The sequence below is a fragment of the Lycium ferocissimum genome, chromosome 1, assembly GCF_029784015.1.
Source record: "Lycium ferocissimum isolate CSIRO_LF1 chromosome 1, AGI_CSIRO_Lferr_CH_V1, whole genome shotgun sequence".
NCBI classification, from domain to species: Eukaryota; Viridiplantae; Streptophyta; class Magnoliopsida; order Solanales; family Solanaceae; genus Lycium; species Lycium ferocissimum.
In genome coordinates, this window is record NC_081342.1 from 3,283,872 (window position 1) to 3,306,726 (window position 22,855).

The window sequence follows — 22,855 nt, forward strand, 5'->3', positions numbered from 1 at the left end:
TATGTTACAAATAGTTATGAATTTATTAGTTTTTTAATTTTTAATTAATGAGATATGAAAATCAATTGAGACTTTAAAATTAACAAATATATTATTTTCATTTATATGTAACATAAAAAGTACAGAAAAATAATCATTTGCTTATTTTTATTTATAACAGCTAAATGCTATCTAAACATCAAATGACAATATACATATATAACAACATCTCATTATAGCAGCCGTGAAATTTTCGGACAAACGCTGTCATTATAGAGAGATTTGACTGTAGTCATTAAATATTACTCCCTGAGCAATTATGCTCTTTTTAAGAGTAATAACAAAAGTGAGTACTTTGGGTCTCTTTAAATATTTATTAAATTTTGCTTATTTAATTTAATTAGAATTATACAAATTAAAAGTACTTAACGGAAACTCACATATTATTAAGTACATGTACTTAAAAGGACTATTTAGACCCTACCCTAAGGGACTTTTTCCTTAAGAAGAAAGTGTGAAGTAAAAATGTCAATAGTATCTTGTAGTCTTTTCCAAAGAGCTCAAATTTCTGCAACCCATAATGGTGGTAAGATGAAGGCTCCCATCAACACCCAAAGCAGAGTAAACTCACTAACCTTTCTCAGTTTCCATCAACTTCAATGCAAGATTTGAGCTTTAATAGTGTTCCTAATCTTGGCTACCAGTGAAATCAATCTTGAATTTCAGGTCTGTTTCAAAATCTTGGCTTTCTTTAGTCTCTAACAATGAATTTATCAAAACCCATCTCAGTATATCTGCTAATAACAAGGATTTCACTCACCATAGGCTTATCTTGAGTTGTTTTAGACCTGAGAATGTTGAGGATATTTCCCTTAAGGACTGTTCCCTTAGTTCTTTGCTTCATGACTCTGTTGCTGATTCATTTGACTTGGATTATCCTATGAAAAAACTCCATAAATATGTTAAGGTTGTGGGTTCTGTCAATGGGTTGATTTGTCTTGTTGTTGAGAGAAAAGACTTCATTCTCTGGAACCCATCAATTAGGAAATTCAAGAAATTGTCTGATTCTAGAGCTGCTAGATGCTATTTCGTGTATGGTTTTGGATATGACGAGCTTCACGATGATTATAAGGTAGTGGCTATTTCCAGTAGTAGCAGTGTGCATAAGGTTGAGACCAAAATATATAGTCTAAAGGGTGATTCTTTGACAAGTATCCATTATTTTCGGGTTGGGTTGCTTTCAAGTTTGTCGGGTATACTTGTGAATGGGAAGTTTCACTGGGCACAATATACTCTTAATGTTCGTCACGGTTGGGACATCATTTCTATTGATACGATTGATGGGAAATGGGGAAAGGTGGAGAAACCATGCTATGGGGAAGGAGATTTTGAGTTTACGATGTGGCCAGGACTAGGAGTGATGGGAAGTGATCTTTCTATGTATTGTCGTCATCTGAGAGCTCGCACAGATTTTTGGATTATGAAGGAGTATGGGGTTAAAAATTCTTGGACAAAGGTGTTTACCTTTAATTATCCTCATGACAATCCCGCTGGGCATATGTTTTCTCCGCCCTTTATCATGTCCAGTAAAGGTGATATTTTGTTTCGGTTTGGATCAGCTTTCGTGATTTATAATCCAAAGGACGACTCCTTCAAAAATCAAAAGGTTACGAACTGTAATATCTTTTGCGATGCAAACATCTACATTGAAAGCCTGGTTTGGCCATTTTGGCAGAAGGAACCAGTGACGCAACAACGAAAGCTGAAAAAGCTTAGAAGAAAACAATCTGGTAAAAGTAACTAGTGAGAGTTCTATATTCATATTTCCCAAGTGCTATCAAAATCTGTTTCTTTTGTCAAATATAACAAGACGTTGCACTTTATGAACATCTTTGAACCATATTTGCTTGGAGATCTCAGTAGTCCTTTTTCATTTTTGCTTCATGGAACAATAGCTTTTTTTGCAAGAACAACTATTTGGTTGAAGTGCTTAGTGTCTTCATCTTCAAATTAAATGTTACTCAACAATTTTTCTCTTCTCGAGCTGTATTTAAGGGGAATGTTGTGCCTCTAGGAAAAAGTAAGATTAAAGAGGACCAGGAACATGGAATTCATGGCAGGTGAATGCGCCAATAGCACCAATGTGTAGCCCTTGCGAGGGCTATTGTTCGAACTAGAGCGCTTCTTTAATTATCCCCTTTAGTCGAAAGGAGGAGACATAGGGATTATGGAACAATGTTTTAGGTTTGACGTAGTATCTAATTTTGGTACTTTCCCTTGCTGCTAATAGAAAATTTCTTATTTTCTACTATACCAACTTTGGTCTCAATCAAAGGCTGAATCATTCATTGTCACTTTTTCAATAATGTTGACATAACCAATGGCAAGATAGAGCGTTTTAGGAAGCGAATTTAGCTGTTGTGATGATGATAGCGGATGGTGAATGTAGGAGAAGAAAATGTGAGAATGAGCTTTCCCTGTCTATTGACTCTATTCTAAAGTAGATAAAGATACAAACTTTTTCCATCTTTGTATATCAATCAACAGTGTTCCTACAATTGTTCAATCTAAACGAAACACATTATTTTCTTTCTTTCTCTCGATTTCGTTGATAACATAAAAGACTTACTCTAAAGAGCACTAGCACTTGACTACTAACATTGCAAAAGGGCTTGAATATCATACTTTTGTTGTAAGTATTGTTGTACATTCTATTCTAGCTTCCAAAATATTAAAGTTAAAACAATTAGGTACATTGATTATGTATCCCCGAGTGGGAGATGAAAAACCGCTATTTAAAGCCTTTCAAGTGTAACCCTACTCGTCATACTATCAACTATCTGTTATTTTACTGCCAAGCTAATAACAAGGAAATATAGCTAATCCTTGTAAGAAACAACGTCAAGAATTTGATAAACATGCACTGACTTCTATTGTGGTTCAATTGTTGACTTGCATCCTTTGTGAGCCATTAAACTGAGGAAACAAGGGAGAAATGCAGCGCAGGTCAAGATCACTTTATTGTGCATTAGCGGACAAATATGAAGGAGAAAAGGGAAAGAAGCCCAAAGGTCTGTATGTGGTAATTCTTTGCGAGTTAGATTTACTTGAGCTAGGAGGGGTTACTTGAGCTAGGAGGGGCATGATTCTACATAAATCTCCAGATAGATCAACTGATTACCCCTTTATGGACGAATAATATGTTGGATCAACATGAGTAATGCTTGTGATTTATTCACTTTTATGGAATTTATTATAGACTATGTACCACTTGAAGTTACACCATATTCCATCTAGACATCAGATAATTTAACCTTGGTTTAATTGTTTGTGTTCATTGCTTAGAAGTTGGAACGGAAGCAAATTTGAAATTTCTCAAATGCTGTTGGTAGGAAAGAAGCTCGTGTTTTTGCTGAAATAAGGCATGCAGTTTGTAATGAAAGTGTTGTTTGCATGCGGATAGCCCTGCATCTGTTGCTTTCTAAATCTTGCATTACTTTTTATTTCTGTGTGGTGCTTTGTTAACTGTTATGTGCTATTTAACTTTCAGGAAGTGAATGCAGATGTTAGGAACAACTAATATATCTTTTGCTGACTGCATGGGATCGCAATGAAGAAGCACATGGTTTCTCTGTTTCTATTGTCTGTTGTGATGTACTAATGTCATGTCCTTGCATATAGAGCAAGACTAAACACGCTAGCTAATTGCATATCACTGCCTTACTATGGCTTCAACATTCGCTGTTCTAGAAAACACTGCCCTATCTAGTTATCTATTTCATGTCAGAATATCACATTTTGTTGGTAGCTTGAAGTAAAGTTCGTTGTGACAAAAGGTTGAACAAGCTTCTCTTCGCTTGAATATTTGTTATATGTAGTATCGGGTTGAGACTGATTTGAACTAGAAATTGACCTGAACCCTTGTACTTATGATCTCTTAATCATAATTTTTTCTAGTTGTAAATGATATCTTAATCAACGAAAAGGAAAAGAAGCACAAAAAATACATGAAACTACTGGTTGATTTTGGTCTTTCTAAAACACTTACTCTAAAATCTTGGTTTTCATCCAAAGTTCTTTATGTTTGAAGCTCATTAAGTACACAATTATAGCTTTTCTGATTGAGTATTTGAATTTTTATTAGCTTATGATCGATGTAACGAATAATACTTAAAAATGGCTTTTATATCACTGTTCACATGTTAAATCTTCTTCTTTATTTGAAATTGGTTGGGAAAAGCCCATGACATTGATATTAGAAATCTTTTTTTATTTCTTATATCAAAATCATGCAAAATTTTTGCAGATGTTATAAAGCTAAATACATATTTGCACTTAGATTATTACAATAAATCAAATGATTTAACGTAATCAATTAAAAAGTAAAATAAAAAGAATTCTATGTTATATATATTTTAGGAACTAAAGAGTGGTGGGCTGAAGGAAAAAGAGAAGCTTAGAAAATTCAGGGAATTCATGTCTCCTAAACCATTAGCCCAGGTCAGAGGAATTTGATCACCATTAATGTCCTTCCAGAAAATCGAAAAAATATCTAATTCAATTTTGATACTAGCGGTATTTAGCAGTCAATCCTGATGAAGTCAATCATAGAGGGAGTTATCTCAGGTGGCTGCTACATTTCTTTCTTACTCTTTCTTTTTTTCTTTATGAAGTAAGTAGACATAGCATATAAATTAACAAAGAGCTTTACACAATTAACTTAAGCATAATTAAGTCATAAATTAGTGTGTTAAAAAAGATATTACCTCCGTCATAATTTGTATGACACTCTTTCCCTTTTAATCACTCCCAAGAAAATGACACATTTCTATATTTTGTAACAATTTAACTTTAATATATTTATTTTACTTTTAATGAAATGATTTACAGTCACACAAGTCTTTGACTCGTTTTAGACCGCAAATTTTAAAAATCTTATTTTTTATCTTAAACACTATGCCAAGTGAAACACCTTCATATAATTTAGGACATGTTTTGCCGTATGGAAACACGTTTATTTTAGTCCCTAATGTATACTCCCTCCGTTCAATTTTATTTATCCACTATATTAAAAATAAATTTTCACTTTTAGTTGTCCACTTTAGCATATCAAAAGAAAGATAAATTTCTTTTTCTTGTTTTACCCTAGACATTAATTACTCATTTTCAAATCATCTCCCAAATTTATTAAGATTATATACCAATTAATATGGCTAATATGATAAAATACATACTTCATTTATTAATTCTTAAGCGGCGTGCAAAGTCAAAAGTGGACAAGTAAAAGTGAACGGATGGAGCAATTCTGGACATCAATAGTGCCTTAAGCACTCAAAACGACATCACTTCGTTAAAAATTTCAGAGCACCAAGAGGCTGAAAAAAAGGGGTACATAAAGAAGTCTTGTTTTGGTATCTTCCCCAAGAGCACAAATTTGTGGAACCCTAATGGCATCTGAGGGAGATGAATGCTCCCATCAACACCCAAAGAAGAGTAAACCCACTAACCATTCTCACTTTCCATCAACTTCAATGCAAGATTCAATCTTTATAATCCCTGTTTTGCCAGCAGAACTCATCACTGAAATACTCTTAAGGCTACCAGTGAAACCCCTCTTGAAATTCAAGTCTGTTTCAAAATCTTGGCTTTCTTTAATATCTAGCAATGAATTTATCAACACCCATCTCAGTATATCTGCTAATAACAAGGGTAACACCTACCATAGGCTTATGTTGGGTATTAATCGACCTAAGTACAATCTTAAGGACTGTTCCCTTAGTTCTTTACTTTATGAATCAGTTACTGAAGCATTGGACTTGAGTTTCCTATGAAAAAAACCCATAGATCTGTTGAGATTGTGGGTTCTGTTCATGGATTGATTTGTCTTTCCATTGGGGAAAAATGCTTGTTTATCTGGAATCCATCAATTAGGAAGTTCAAGAAATTGCCTGATTGTAGAGATACATTGTGCTTTGGTCACCATTTCATGTATGGTTTTGGATATGATGAGGTTCATGGTGATTATAAGGTTGTGGTAGGGTTCCATAATGAGAGTTATCACCGTTCATTTCTTGTTAAGGTTAAAATGTATAGTCTAAATAGTGATTCTTGGACAAGTATAGATGATTTACGTTGTGGAGTGCTAGGCACTAAGTCGGGTGTGTTTGTGAATGGGAAACTTCATTGGGCTAATAGTGTTTATCGTCGTTCTGGTTGGGACATCATTTCTGTTGATTTGGCTGATAGGAAATGGGGAAAGGTGGAGCAACCTTACTATGGAGAAGGAGATTTTGGTTGGACGATGGGAGTTTTGGTAAGTGGTCTTTCTATGTTTTGTAATTATAGAAGGATTCACGCCGATATGTGGGTTATGAAGGATTATGGGTTTAAAGAATCTTGGACAAAGATGTTTACCATCTGTCTTCCTGGTGATCCTGTGGGTTATAGGTTTTGTCCGTTCTTTCGCATGTTAAATAACGGTGAAGTCTTTTTTGAGTTTGGATCAACGTTCATGATTTACAATCCAAAGGATGACTCGATCAGATATTTAGAGATTACCAGCTATGATGACTTTGATGAGGCGAACATCTATATTGAAAGCCTGGTGTGGCCCTTTATTGAGAAGGAACCAAGGATGCAACAACGGAGGAGGTTGAAAAAGCTCAAATGAAGAAGATTGTGTAATTAATAGTAAGACTTCTCTGTACATTTTCTTATTTTGTTCTGCACTAGTTTGGGTTTTCCCGTGGTGCTAATAGCGAATTATTTTACTTATTTGGTCAATGATAGGCTGAATCATCTTTCATTTTGGCAGTAACGTTGAGTTAAGCATGGTACGTTTGAAGGGTAAAGCATTTTAGGATGCGAATTTAGCTGTTGTGATCATGATAGTGCGGCGGGGTATCAAAAGAGTGGGTAATGTAGGAGAAAAAGATAATGGGATGAGTTTTAAGGGCACTGGCTATTCCAGAGTAATTGAAAATACAAAGCTTTTCATCTTTATTTCCGGACATAAATTTTTCCTACATACTGAATTCTTTGTTATGTTTACCCTATCAAAAAAAAAAAAAAAAAAAACTTTGTTATGTTTGGAGTATCTATAATTTGACTTCCTTTTTTAAAACAAAATGGTTGTACATCTGTTCTATCTTTCATAATACTAAAGTTAAAATACGTGCAACACTCATGGATCACCAATTGAGAGATGAAAACCTTAGTTTAAAGCATTTCTAAGTGCAACACCTACTTGTTATACTATCAACAATCTATCACGGTACTTTGAAAACGACCCAAGTCAATGTAGCGAAGCCATAACGAGGGAAAAAACAGCTAATCTTTGTGAAAAAACAACGACAATAATTTGATAAACATGCATCGACTTATATTGTGGTTTAGTTTGTTGGTTTGCGTCCTTTCGGATCATTAATTGAGGAACCAAGAGAGAAATGTAGCGCCATCCAAGGAACTTATTGGCCTGTGATGTATGTGTAAACTCTGAACGAGTTAGCTCTACTGGAGCTAGATGGGTTTAGTAGGTTACTCTAAATCAAGTAATTACCCTTTTTATTAGCATCATAATATGTTATTAGCATGATAATTGCTTGACTTAATAGACTCTGTATACCACGATGTTGCACCATTTTCCATCTAGACATCCCCAACGGTATATTTGTTTGTGTCCATTGCTCAGAAGTTGAATGGAAGCAACTTTAACACGTCTCGGTGTTGTTCGTTGGGAAATGGAGCTCGTCTGTTTTGCTTAAACAACACATTCAGTTTTAAATGGAAGTGATGTTTGCATGTGAATAGCCTAATCTACATAGCTTTTTATTTTTGAGGCGCTTTGTTAACTGATATATACTATTAAACTTTCAGGAAGTGAAATGATGATGTTAGGAACAACTAATCTATTAGTTGTTTACCGCGTGGATTGCAATGAAGAAGGATGGCTTTTCTCTGTTGTTACTGTTTTGTTTTGTGGTCCGAAAGATAGAAACTTGTACTAAGGTAACAATATGTGTGTTCATGGAGGAGTGAATTTACTGTTCATTGCAACGTACTAATGTTATTTCTGTGTGCATAGAGAAAGACTTCCATATGGTCGCTATTTGCATATCACATTTTGTTGGTAGCTTCAAATCAGGTTTGTCATGACAAAAGGTGGAACAAGCTATATAATCTCTCCATTGTTGTTCTTGTTTGGCTCCATCTTTCTGCTTTATTACTCAATGGAAATTCTAGTACTTCTTGTTAATGGGAATTTCCTCATCATTTTCTCAGGAGCATTGCATTGTAATGCCAAAGTGTTCCTTCTATAAACACTATAGTTTTGGGTTGAGTATACTAACCTGCTTGAAAGTTTAGTCCTACACTACAATTTCACATGATTGGTTAATGACAATTCTCAACAGCATCTGTAAGATCTTGAGGCTTACTAGACGGAATTCGATCAAAAATGAAAACTTTGGATATTTTTCTTAGAAGGAGAAGGGTTGAAATCATGCATTAATTTTGTTTTAATTGAATGGTAAACTCTGGTAAAACTTTGACCGCTATGTTATCTCTCCTCACTATTTTCAGCAGTTTATATTCAAAAGAAAATTATAAAAATAATACACTTTTTTTTTTTTGAAAAATTGTGTTAATTACTCCCTCTGTTTCAAAATGTTTGTTTTACTTTCCTTTTTAGTCCGTTGTAAAAAGAATGTCTCTTTATTTTTTGATAACTCTTTAATTTCAACTTTCCACATGACATGTTTAAGGCCATAAGTACTTGTTATTAGCAGATAAGCTGAGATGAATTCTGACGAATTCAGAGCTAGAGATTGAAGCAGGCCAGGATTTTGAAACACACTTGAACGTGTAAGAGGGATTTTTTCAGTAACGAGTTCCGCGGGCCGAATCGGGATTGTAAAGCCAAGATCTTGGCCTCTTAACGTGTTATTTTCTTTAATTTTTGAATTCCTTGGTGAAAATTCTACCTTCATCATTGAGTGGATCGGCCAAGGTCTTGTAGAAATATTCTTGTCTCAATACAATGTTTTTTTGGCTAGCCTACATGTACCCCCTAGCAGAAGCGCACGACATCAAACAACAAATATGCAAATCACATGAAAGATCCACAATTCTTTTCTATTCAACTCTGTTAGTCAATATCCCATTTTTCCTCCTTTTTTTTTTTTTTTTAGAAAGCAAAACGTTTTTTTTAATTTATAGAGGATCAGAGTTAACTAGAATCACTTGCTACAAATAAGGTATAGTTAGCCGTATCTAATGGTGGTGACTCACTAAAATTCAAAGTGTGACAAAATCTTGGTTGATTTAAAAGTCTCCTAGTATAAGCAAACTTCTAATTTTACAATTTTACGTGTAGTACGATTTAATAAATTTGATATCACGAGGCAACCTGGGGAAAGGATCGAAGGAAGCCTATATATTGTTGCCTCCTCTATATATACGAGTCTATACATGAAGGGCAAAAAAATAGTCAATTTTTTTACTGTTTTAAACTTGAGGTCGCTGTAGGAACGCACAAACTTTAAGTTCCTAAATCCGCCTCTGCAGTGAGTTGTGTAAACAATGGGCTAAAGTAGTACTAGTTCCTTCTCTTCTCAGGAGAATCTCATTCACGGTATTTGTGATCGTGCTATTAACTTTCCCTTTGACCACCCTCTCAATGAGAAAACTACTCCTATCAGTATCAGATTCAGCTGCTCCTCCAAAACAGTTGCTTGAAAGCCCCCTTTCCCAATAGAAAGATTTGTTTGCAACAAAGATCCCAACTGTTAAGAAAGCCCTGCCCCCTTCGCTTCCACCCAGACAAAAAAAAAAAAAAAAGTGAGCGCCTAGCGTGGAAAGTTTGCTTTACTAAGTAAGATCAGGCAAGATAAGTACCCCATTACAAGCATAAGCAAGTGAAAAGCCCAGGCTCCTGCTAAGATTAATGGAGTATATAGTAAAGACCAACATCACCTAGACACTACTTATGACAAAAAAATATGATAGAAGGAAACACAAGTCTATTCTACCTTTAGGTTGCAAAAGAAAAACAGAAATGGCACCTACAAAATAGTAGCAAACATAGGCAATCCTTTCTTCATACACATATAAAGAAAATTAACATAATGACAAGAACATCAATGAGGCAACACCATGCTTCATCATCAAGATGCACGCAACAGTCAGCAGTAGTTGGATTACTTCTTCTCAATAACAACTTCCAATTCCTGAAAGTTCAATAATAGAAACGAATCAGAATAATACCTTACTGATCTTTCATGATTCATGACTTGTAAAAGTGCGGTGTATGGTAAAGGCAACACATAGGATTGTCCTCGAGATGGTAATAGTTCTAACATGCACTAAACATCAATTAAAAAGAAAGTTACTTCTTGTAGCAAAAGAACAAAGCTTTGTTTCACGAGTCAATTTTTTATTTTTTTTAAGACAAGACGCTACCCTTTAGGTGTGCATAGGGAAATCAAGGAGCTCAACCCAGAAGGCAAATCCCCTGCTCAACCAACTGAGCCACCCTTGCAGGTTCACGAGTCAAATATATGACATTTACATTATCTGAAAAATAGATTGCATGAGGCTGTAACTTCATGTCTCCACTAGCTCCACCAACGCTAACAATTTTTCCTCAGACAAGCTTTCTTCCTTTCATCAATAATTGTATTAATGATTTAGTTACTCCGATATCCATCTTTAACAAGCCCTTGTTCTCTCGTTCTGATAAGTCTCAGGCAAGACATAATATCTGAATGCAAACAAAACAGAAAGAACCATGGCATCAAGTGTGTCAAGCGGTCGATATTTTATTCTCTATTCTCTATAGTCCACTTCACTCTCATAATCATTTCAGGTAGAATAGAACAGAGGGAGCACAAGTTGCCACTATCTAGAAACAAGATACTGTAAAATAATTTGCTATAGAAGGACTAATTCTTGTTTGAAAGACCAAAGACGACAAAAATTTGAACTTCTATCTACCTTAAATAGATAGGGCCCTCTTAAACGAAGTTCTATGGTACGTTGGTAACATGTTTTTGAGAATTTTCGACTTGAAAGGAGTAATGCCACGTACCGCAGAGGAACTGCAACTATGCTGGAGCAGAAGAGGAATGAATAAGAAGCAGAAAAGGACTTGGATAATACTACCTTTTGGCATATAGTGGACAATCCGGAGAGAGAAATTTAAGATGCTTCGAAAATAGGTCGAAACCTATTAGAAAGATGTTATCGCAGTTTGCTTTCTTTTGGTGTACTGAAAGATACCCAGAGGACACTATTAGTCTAATTGATTTTGTCAGCAGCCTACAGGAATAGCAGTGGATGGCAGAACATAATGCTTGGCTGCTCACCTAGTCAATGTTAACGGGAGGTCTGCTTCCTGGGTTTTTTGTTTTTGCTATTGTACCTATTGTTGACTCGTTGCACATACAGCGCAATCTTAGTGTTGGTTAGTGATAAAAGTTTTGTTTACTGATCCCAAAAACAAAAAGTTCCATGCACAGCTTTGCCTTCTCTCTCTTCCTCCTCACTTGAATGGCTCATAACAGATGCAAATCAACAATTAAACCAATATATCAGTCAATGGCTGTGTGTCAAAGTACTCTTGACATTTTTCTCTTCATAGGTCAAATTTTCAAAATATCACAGTAGATAGTTGATAGCATAACTAAGGGAGTTGCACTTGAAATGCAATAAACAAGGGTTTTCATCTCTCATTTGGTGATACACAACCGTTGTACCTAGATATTTTAACTTTTAATATTTGAAAAAATAGAATAGAATATGTACGAATTCTTAAAAAAAGGTCAAATTATAGACAGTTCACTGTTCTATATAGAAGCAAGAGAAAACAATTTACAATATAAATAGCAATACTAATATTTTTGAGAACTCTTGTTCAGATTTTATTATAGTAGTACTAATTCTTGTTCAGAAAAAAAAAAAAAAAAGATTGACAAAAGTTTGCACTTCTATCTACTTTACATAGATGGGCTCTCTATAAGAAGTTCATCCCAAAATCTATTTCTCCTATATTCCCCTTTTATTTAGAACTCCACTCCACCCTCGTGAATGTTTTTTCTTTTAGTCCTGAAGAAAATTACTATACAGTTATTGATTAGCAGCAAGGAGAAGAGCAAAATCAGTCCCGAGAAAATTATTATACAGTTAGATATTTAGCAGCAAGGGAAAATCCAAAATTAGATACTATGGCAGACTGTAATCCTTGTTCCAGAACTATCAAGTTTCCTCTATTTGCCCTATTAAGTTTTCACCTAATAAAGATTAATTAAGTTTGGTGTTTTTTCTGTCTAGAGGCATAACATTCCCTTAAAACACTACTCAAGAATACAAAAAATGTCCAGCGCCATTTAGTGAGAAGTTGAAGACAAAATTCGAGTTCCTTGAAATAGTGCATAAAGGAAACATGACTAGCAAGATCTCCTAGCGATATGTTTTAAAGATATCCTTCACATATGTGTCGTTTCTATATTAGAAATAACAAAGAGAATATAAAAGAACTTGAGAAGAAAGTACTCTTACAAGTTATTTGTTACTCGATTGTTTTAATCTAAGCTTTTTCAGCCTTTTGTGTTTCATCCTCTGTCCCCCTTCCTTCCTCTTCCACAGAAAAAGGACAAACTAGGCTTTCAACATAGATTTTTGCCTTGCAACCACCATCAAAATTAATAAACTCTGGATATTTGAAATCCTTCAGATTGTATATCATGAAAATTGATCTTAACATCACCAAAATTTCACCTTTATTTGACATGAAAAATGAAGGACCCAAAGTTTGTTCAAAAGGATTCTTGATGGTTAATATCTTTATCCAAGATTGTTTAATCCCATACTCCTTCATAACCCAAACATCTATATGAGTGCTCTCATATTCACTAAAGACAGAAAGATCACTCCTTAACACTCCCACCTTCAAAAGAAAGCCTCCTTCTCCATAGCAAGGGTGCTCCACCTTTTCCCATTTCTCATCAGCCAAATCAAAAGAAACGATGTTCATGCTCTTACGACCAATAAGATCAGGATCACATGTAGCCCTGGAGTTTCCCATTCACAAACATAGCTGGACCATTTACTAGCACCCCACCATAATCAACACTTGTCCAAGAATCACTCTTTAGACTATATATTTTGACCTCACCGTAAGGATCATAATCATCCTCGTAAAAACCAACCACTAACTTATAATCATCATGGAACTCATCATATCCAAAACCACATACTATTCTGTACCAAACCTGCATATCAGGTCCAGGACAAGGCAATGTCTAGTACTTTCTGGTTGATGGAATCCATAGAATAAAGTAATTGTCTTCAAGGACAAGACAAATCAATCCATTGATAGAACCAACAAACGTAACACAAGGATTCCACGGGATAATCTAAGTCTTTTGCCTCAATATCATAAAATAAAGAACTAAGGGCACATTCTTTAAGATTGTATGTACCAACCTCCGGACTAGAACTCATTATAACCTTATGGTGGGTGTAGTCCTTGTTATTAGCTGATAAGCTGAGATGTTTATTGATAAATTCAAGGCTAGAGATTAATTCAAGCCAAGAAATTGAGACAGAGCTGAATTTCAAGAGGGGTTTACTGGTAAATGTAATTGTGAGAGACACGTTTCTTTCTTTTTATTGAAGTCCAATAGTTTCTTTCTTTTTATTGAAGTCCAATAGCACGGATTTCTGTATTACTTCCTCTGATCACTATTGCTAGTCCATTTTGCACGCCCCTTACGAATTAAGAAATGAATTATATATTTTAGGCATAATACATAAATAGATCCTTAAATCTGGCCTCAACTGGCAAGTATGCTCTCTAATTTTGAGTGTGCACAAGTAGGCACTTCAACTTGTATAAAGTTGAACACGTAAACACAAATACTGATGTGACATTGACGTGGCGCTGATGTGGCACATAATTTTTGAGGTGTCTAGATAACCATTTTGTAAGTTGGAGTGTTCAACTGACAAAGTGGAGATAAGTTGAGGTGTCTACTTGTGCACATCTAAAGTTGGAGGGGATACTTGCCAGCTCTGGCCAAGTTTGAGGGCCTATTTATGTATTATGCCTATATTTTATAATTATACTTATATCAATTAGTGTATAATTTAGTGTGGGGGGAGGAGGGGAGGGGGTTTGAGAGGAATTCAGGATTTTTACTCAGACGGTTCGGAAAAAATAACAAAAGCTAAATATAAAAAATAATATTGTCCTTGGAATTGAACATTGGAGATTTTGACCACCCCCAACCTCTTGAGCTAACCTTTTAAAATTTGTTTAGGATATTCAAAACTTATATATATACACAAACACAGAAAATCTACCATATATATATACAATATAATTTTTATCGTGGGTGATCAAATGAACATCCTCCCATCCCACTAAATTCGCCCCTTCAGAGGTGGGCGAGGGAGGGGGGGGGGGGGGGCGGTGGCGAGGGAAGGGGTAGAGGCATTAACTCTTACAATAACGAATCAACTCACCTTGAATCTGTATGATGACCCTTAATGTGGACGAAATCTCTTTTTCTTGGAGGAATTTTAAAACCGATCAATACAGCACTTTGCATATTACTACTTATAATAAGGGAAGTGTAAAGATTTTGTAGTCACTTACATTCTAACTAATGGTTAGTAACCAAAAGGCTTCTCTTCTAAATTTAATCTTTTAGTTGTCCTTTATTATTTACCTATTTGAGAGGATGATGTGAAATATACTATAGCTTCTTTTATATGTCTCTTTTTTTTTCCTATTATATATTGCTTTATTAGCTTAATATTTTTTAAAAAAATTCAGTAAATTTTAAATGAACACATAAACTACAACTTATTTCAATTGAGTATCCGACCACATGATAATATGTTTCTATTCGACATTTTCTATTTAAATTTTAAAAATACTTTTGCGTGTATTTTTCAATTGTCTATTACATAGATAAGTTAACTACTTAAAATATGTCACCTCCTTTAATATACCATTAGCCTCAATAAGTTGTAAATCTTTAGAATCGTTCCAACTATAACTGATGCGTATAATTAAAGAAATGACATATTTTAAGCCTGTGTACCTAAATATTACATAATTTTTAGTTTTCCAAGCAATAGTAATACTCCCTCCGTCCCAATTTAAGTGTCTTGGTTTGACTGAGCATGAAGTTTAAGAAATAAAGGGAGACTTTTGAATCTTGTGGTCTTAAATTAAAGATGTGTGTAGTCTTTTAAATCTTGTGGTCTAAAACTTGTCAAAACTTACTAAATATAAAAAGAGACACATTTTTTGGGACAAATAAAAAAGAAAAGTAAGACACTTAAATTGGGACGGAGGGACTATCAAACAATTGTAACAAAAGGGAGCAATCATATTTAAGGTTTTTGAGTATCGTTTTTTTTTCTTTTTTTGGGGGGTGGGGGTGCGGGGGTGGGGGGGGGGGGTAAAAAGGATTAGGCGGTGTTTGTTTAGCATAGGGACACATGATTAAATTAAGCATGAAGCGTTGAAACTTTATTTTTGTTTAAAAAATGATAAGAATGTACATTTTATAAAATAATGTGCCACTTATAAACTAACAAAAGGGAGAAATGTCCTTTCCTCATCACATAAGTTTTTGGAAAGCAAAAAGATTTAATTATATTAAGAAAAGTCATTAATTCTCTTCATATTTTCATTGTAGTTTGTATATCTTAAATGAAAAAAACTGGTACACCCAAATTACAAAGTAACCGGTCGTTGTCAAATATAGAACCCAACAAGGTTGGGATCAAATCCCACACAAAATATAATGAAGAAATATACTTGTCAAGTGTAACGCTCGACTATAAATCTATATTTCTAAGGAAGGGGGTGTAATAATGATTGGCTTGAAGATTGTTAACTTAATTTATCGCTAATTGTTGTTAAAAAGATAAGCTATTGGTAAAAGGACTAAGGTTGCGGTTCCAATGGAAAGTAATGTAATAGTATCAATCCAACTCATCTATGTGTCTAGATGTAATTAAACATGGGCTACATAGATTTATCAAAAGTCTCTCGACCAAATTGATAAATGTCATTACTAAGCTTTCTCAAGCCTTAGAATGTAGAAAATGTGAACACTCATTTCATTACAAGTTAGCTTTCCTATCTCTAGCTCAAGCTATTAGATGGGGTTTAAAGCCCCAAATTCTTGCTATCTAACTCTTTTCCTAACTTTTACTTTCTTTCTCAAGCAAAGTGCAAGCATTTAGGCACAAATAATGTTGGCCACCATTAAAAGGCATTAAAGCTTGAAGAGTTGATAGAAAACACCTTTAACACACAAATGTAGTTGAAATATAAAGTCTCAATCACATAACTAACACATTTGGTCCCAAAACCTTAGCTAATGGGTTTAGCTAATCATTTTCATTAAATAAAAGACAAGAGTATAGTAAAGATGCATAAAGCTTACAATGAGTTATGAAGAAGAAGACCAAAAGTGTAAGATTCCTTCTTAAAACCTTCAACCACCAATATTCTAAGTGTTGAATGCTCCACTATTAAATGTAAAAGTTAGAATAATGACAATAAACCCTAAAAGTTGTATTTATAATGGTCCAAACATGAAAAATAACTTAAGACAAAACTGCCCCGTCGTCAGAAATACGGACCGTAAAACCAAAATACGGTCTGTAAAATGTGCAATTCCACCGTAGAAGTGTGAAGTCTTCAACTCAGGTCTTCTTTTCACGCTTCACTTTTACGGACCGTAAAACAGAATACGGTCCATATAATTCCACCGCAGAATGACGCTTCAGGCACTAAGTTCTGTTGCAGCTTTTACGGTGGGTTCATGGCCATGAAACTCATGGTCTGTAAATCCTCACCGTATCTTGACAAGTCTTGAACAGGTTTCTGTTGATGTGAGAGGCAAGAAATACGGTCCGTATAATATTTTACGGACCGTTAGCCTCACCGTAAAAGTAGGATTCCTGTAACTACCTTCTGAACTTCACATTTTTGCCCCTTTTCTTGCCATTTTCCACGTGATTTCCATCACATGGCCAAAACACCTACAACAAGACAAAAGACATCAAAAACGACTACAAGTTACTTGAAAACAAGTAAAACTTTGCGTAAAGAGGCATCAAATGTGCCATATTTCTACGACATATCAATAACATATACTAATATCTCATCGAAAGAATAAATATAGCATATATAATTGATGTCTCTTGAACCAAATTATTTTTCTTCTTTTTGAAAGAAAGTGTTATAGTTCAAAATGAATGTTTTTAATCACACAAATGTTCGACTACGTTGGATCTCAAGAAATTTCCAAAGTCTAAATCTAAATAAAATTCAATAAATAAATAATGCTAAAAATAAGTCTAAAATAAGGACAAAAAAGTCTTTATTCTATTTTTAAATACTTTGGGTGCAATATTAAATTTTGGAGAGCCTTTAGTATTTTGGAATTTGCAGAAAAAGTCGAACTAATCTTTCAATAACTTAATATCACAAAGAGTGAGAAAAAAAGTAATTGCAAATTTAATTTTAATATTAGTTTTGCACGGACAAAATAATACTAGTGTGTGTGTGTGCATATATATATATATAGTCATATTTTTTAGATCCAAATAGGTGTTTGGATCTAAAAGCCTACTAAATAGGTGTTTGGACATGAATTGAATGATATTTGAAAAAGGTAGTATTTGAAGTTAAGTTGAAGAAAAAGTATTTGAAAGTTGAAGCTGTGTTTGGACATATATTTCACTTGAAAAAATGTTGAGTTTGTGAGAAAACTTGTTTTCATGTTTGGAGAGAAGTTGACAAAGTAACCAAACAGGTTTTGAAAAAAAAAAAAAAAAAGAAGCAAAACTAAATAAAATCATGTCCAATCAAGCCCTAGAATTGCCATTTGTGTTTTACGCTGAGCCTTTACTTTGTTTAGGTTTAGGTCATGTGGCTTTTCTTTAGTCTTTTCATTATTTATTGGTGTAGATTCTTTTATTGTCATTGTTAATGTTAATCACTGTATGGTTGTAAATTGTGATATTTGTTTATACAATGTTTTATATATGATCATTAATTTAACATTGACTTATTTACAAATTTCCGCAGGTATATGGGTCATTGCATTCGCCACAGAAAATTGGTTTCTAGGGTTTCTTCCTTTGAGTAAAAAGAATTTTTATTAGTATTAGTTTTTCCTCTGGCTTTTACTTTATCTTCATAAATTTTACATTGACGTATTCAGGAAATTCTCCATCGAAAAGCATAACAAGGGTTCAATCTGGGTTTTCATGCCTTTGTTTTCAGTGGTGGAATGGGATTTTTATTAAGAGGGTTCAAAATATGAAAAAGTAAACACATGAAGAAGCCAAAAGGGGGTTCAACGTCTAATATATATACATAAAAAATAATTGTAACCATGTATAAATGGTGTAATTTTCCGCCGAAGGGGGTTCGGATGATCATCATGAAGCTTATCATATCCAAAATCGTATCTGAAAAGGCTAGCATCCCTCAATTCAGTTCTAACAACCAATTTCTTGTATTTTCTAATTGATGGATTCCATATTAACAAATTCTTTTCCCCAATGGCAAGACAAATTCGTCTCCCTCATATTCTATTTGGGTCAAATTTGTTTGATTTTTGCTCTGGAAAAGGAAGATCTCCAAAACCCCTAATTTTGTGAGATTTGCTTGGTATATGTTCCGTTAAAATACTATCCTTATGTTTTGATAATAAAATAATATTATTAATTATGGTAATTAGATTCCTATTTTAGTATATATAGAAAATTATCCCCATTTTTTGCAGACTTAAAAGACCCATATTATTTAGTACATATATTAAGGGACTATTTAGACCTCACCCTGGAACATAAGTTACCATTTTGGTCATTTTTTTCTAGAAAGTGTAACGTATTTAAGAGCGAGCGTTTGTAATTGAAAATCTCAATACCTTGTAGTCCTACTCCAAGAGCTCAAATTACAGCCTCAATAATGGTGGAATCTGAAGGCTCCAATCAACACCCAAAACGGAGCAAACTCACTAATCATTCTCAGTTTCCATCAACTTCAATGCAACATTCAAGTTTTAATAGAGTCCCTATTCTACCATCAGAATTCATCACCGAAATACTCTTAAAGCTACCAATGAAATCCCTCGTACGATTCAGATGTATTTCACAATCTTGGCTTGCTCTAATATCTAGCCCTGAATTTGTCAAGACCCTTCTCAGCATATTTGCTAATAACAAGGAGTACACTCACCATAAGCTTATATTGAGTTCTTTTCGTCGTGGGAATATTAACGATTGTTCTCTTAAGGACTGTTCCCTTAGTTCTTTACTTTATGACTCTATTGCTCATTCATTTGACTTGGATTATCCTATGAAACACCTCCGTCAATCTATTAAGGTTGTGGGTTCTGTCAATGGTTTGATTTGTCTTGCCATTGAGGACGAAGACTTTATTCTCTGGAATCCATCAATTAGGAAATTCAAAAAATTGCCTGATTCTAGAGCTGCTGGTTGCTATTTCATATATGGTTTTGGATATGATGAGCTTCAAAATGATTATAAGTTAGTGGGTATTTCCGGTACTTTGAATTATAGGAGATCACATAAGGTTGAGACCAAAATATATAGTCTACAGGGTAATTCTTTCAGAAGTATCCGTACATTTCAGACTGGGTTGCTTTCAGGTTCGTCTGGTATGCTTGTGAATGGGAAGTTTCATTGAGCACATAATACTCTTGATGATCGTCACGCATATAATGGTTCAGACATCATTTCGATTGATCTGATTGATGGGAAATGGGGAAAGGTGGAGAAACCATGCTACAGGGAAGGAGATTTTGACTTTACGATGCAGCCAGGACTAGGAGTGATGGGAAGTGATCTTTCTATGTACTGTCGCAGTCGGAGAACTCGCACAGATTTTTGGATTATGAAGGAGTATGGGGTTAAAGATTCTTGGACAAAGGTGTTTACTTTTAATTATCCTCATGACAATCCTACTGGGCATTTGTTTTCTCCGCCCTTTATCATGTCAAGTAAAGGTGATATTTTGTTTCGATTTGGATCAGCTTTTGTGATTTACAATCCGAAGGACGATTCCTTCAAAAATCAAAAGGTTACGAATTGTAATATCTTTTGGCATGCAAACATCTACATTGAAAGCCTAGTTTGGCCATTTTGGCAGAAGGAACCTGTGATGCAACAACGAAAGCTGAAAAAGCTTAGAAGAAAACGATCTGGTAAAAGTAACTAATAAGAGTTCTATATTCATATTTCCCAAGTGCTATCAAATATTATAGTAGACTATGCATACCACATGAAGTTGCACCATGTTCCATCTACACATCACATGAGCCAACCACGGTATATTTTTTTGTGTTTATTGTTTTGAAGTTGAATTGAATCAACTTTGCCATGTCTCAAATGTCGTAGGTAAATGGAGCTCGTCTTTTTTAATATTATAGTAGACTATGCATACCACTTGAAGTTGCACCATGTTCCATCTACACATCACATGAGCCAACCACGGTACATTTTTTTGTGTTTATTGTTTTGAAGTTGAATGGAATCAACTTTGCCATGTCTCAAATGTCGTAGATAAATGGAGCTCGTCTTTTTTGCTCAAACAATTTCTAATGAAAGTAATGTTTACATACGGATAGACCTGCATTTTTTTCTCTCATAATCTAAACAGCTTTTTATTTTTGAGGCGCTTAGTTAACTGTTATGTAGTATTGAACTTTCAGGAAGTGAATGCTGATGTTAGGAACAACTAGTCTACTACTTGTTGGCGGTATGGATTGCAATAAAGAAGCATGGCACTTCTGAGTTTTTATTGTTCACTGCAATGCACTAATTTTATTTCCGTGTGCATTGAGCAACACTTACATAAGCTTGCTAATTGCTCCAACAGTCTGATTACTGTTACCGTGTTAATTTTTTTCTACAACAAATTTGCATCAACTATTTTATTGCGAACCGGGATAATTTTATTGTGACTCGCTAAGTTTTTAGCAGTTGTTTTGGCCGCTACTCTATAATGCGCGTTTTCTGTAAAATGAGCATCCCTTTGTTTAGTGGAACTCGAATGAGTAATTGTTTAGTTTAAGCTCCATTTAAATTCTTATTTAGGTAATCAGATAGATTAATCTTCTAACTATGTAGTTACTGTAATAGATGATTATCTCTTAAAGTAGCAGCTCGAGCCTTGTGTAAAGGCACTATTATCAGTTAACAGAGAAATTGTTGAAGCCACTATTGTTTTGAGTATGGATCACTGGATAACTTCCTCATTCTTTTCCTTCTTTTCTATTTCCTTTTCTCAGTAAGAGTATTACAACTTGGACAAATCTGAGTAACACTATATTGTAATCATAAATATAATAAGTAGCAGATCAATCTCAATCTGATAATATCGACAAAACAATTGTCTTGAATGCTTCAAGAATATATGTTTAGCTCTCTGGACATGGAAATGAAATATAGCACATCACAGTACACTACTGTCATCCATTTGAGCTTGTGGAGCCTTCATTCCTAGGGACAAACTAGGCTTTCAATGTAGATGTCAGCGGCAATACAGGAACGAAATTTAGCAAGACAATTGTTGAGTTCGTTAGTACTTTTTATCTTAATGGAATCTTATTGTTTCAATTGGTTGAGTTTTAATTAAGTAAAATATTTAAATGAAAGATACAGGGTAGCTTAAGCAAATATGTACCTTTGTGATCAAGACTAATAAGTAATAACACTCTAAATAACACATAATATGAATGAGGAGATTCAAATCCCAACGGAGGCAAAAACACACAAGTGATCTTCTCATCTCTCCATGCTTTGCGCATTTAGACAGAGTTATCCAGTACTTGTGTTGTGGGCAGTTACAAGGTACTCGTTGGAATTAGCTGAGGTACCTGTAAGCTGCTACCGTAAAAACATGACTTATACAGCTCTTAAACTAGTAATACAAAGGAATTTTGTCAGCTTAGAGAAAAATGTCAAACCCAGCACCAACAAATATACTATTGAATAATCATTTTTCAAGCTTCTTTTCTTTAGCATATATCACTGGAAATTCATTACAAGCTGAACAAATCAGCACTAGCATTGTCATCATAAATATAATTATCAGAGGAAAAATCTACTCATAGTTCAAATCAATCTCAAGATGCTACATACAAAAGAAATTCAAACGTCGGAGAAGCTTGTTCAGCCTTTATCACGACGATTATCACGACGATTGACAAAGTGGGATATGCAATTAGCGAAAATAGGTAATACTACATTTAGTGAATATTGAGAATAGGGAAGCATCGTTTTGATACATGCAGTCAGCAGGGGTGGATTAATTGCTCTGTAACATCAGCCTTCACCTCCTGAAACCTCAAAAGTACATAACAGTTAACAAAGCATCTCAGTGATATGTCACGTGACAGGTAAAAACAGTTTATATGTGAGCGACAATAAAAACCAGCAGAACTAGTTATATCAAACCTTAACTCTTGTTAAATTATCCTGTTTCCTTATTAAGTTTTCCTTTAAGAAGGATTAGTACGAAGGCCCTACATAACACATGAATCCTTGCAAGGGCAATGCCCCTTTACCTACCATGATTTCCATGTCTGTGGCCAGAGGCGGGTCCTATGATTTCTAGGACATGGGTAAACCACTAAACAAAGGGGAAAAAAGAATGCATTTAGTGGTAATTGATCTGAGTTCTTTTGGATAAACAACTTGGCATTCAACCAAGTGCACCATTCAGCTCTTTTGGAGCATGAGTGGCAGCAGATAATATTAGGTCAAGTCTAGGAAATATGCACATAAATACCTAGTTTGGCAGAGAGACCTTAGG

General features: G+C 34.5%; 3 protein-coding genes and 1 pseudogene across 3 annotated transcripts; 3 read left to right on the plus strand and 1 right to left on the minus strand.

The window, feature by feature from the left end:
• The first annotated feature begins 504 nt into the window (after positions 1-504).
• Positions 505-1,783, plus strand: LOC132061036 (F-box/kelch-repeat protein At3g23880-like). The gene is made up of 2 exons (XM_059453920.1): positions 505-565; positions 684-1,783. The coding sequence occupies exons 1-2, from the start codon at positions 505-507 to the stop codon at positions 1,781-1,783; spliced, it is 1,161 nt and encodes a 386-aa protein (XP_059309903.1).
• Positions 1,784-5,377: 3,594 nt separating this feature from the next.
• On the plus strand, positions 5,378-8,228 carry LOC132059951 (F-box/kelch-repeat protein At3g23880-like; annotated as a pseudogene).
• Positions 8,229-12,562: 4,334 nt separating this feature from the next.
• On the minus strand, positions 12,563-13,009 carry LOC132061046 (F-box/kelch-repeat protein At3g23880-like). Its single transcript, XM_059453928.1, has one exon. It carries the CDS (start codon positions 13,007-13,009, stop codon positions 12,563-12,565), a length of 447 nt encoding a protein of 148 aa, XP_059309911.1.
• A 5,976-nt stretch (positions 13,010-18,985) lies between these two features.
• Positions 18,986-20,257, plus strand: LOC132061055 (F-box/kelch-repeat protein At3g23880-like). Its single transcript, XM_059453934.1, has 2 exons — positions 18,986-19,688; positions 19,770-20,257. The coding sequence occupies exons 1-2, from the start codon at positions 18,986-18,988 to the stop codon at positions 20,255-20,257; spliced, it is 1,191 nt and encodes a 396-aa protein (XP_059309917.1).
• The last annotated feature ends 2,598 nt before the right edge of the window (positions 20,258-22,855 follow it).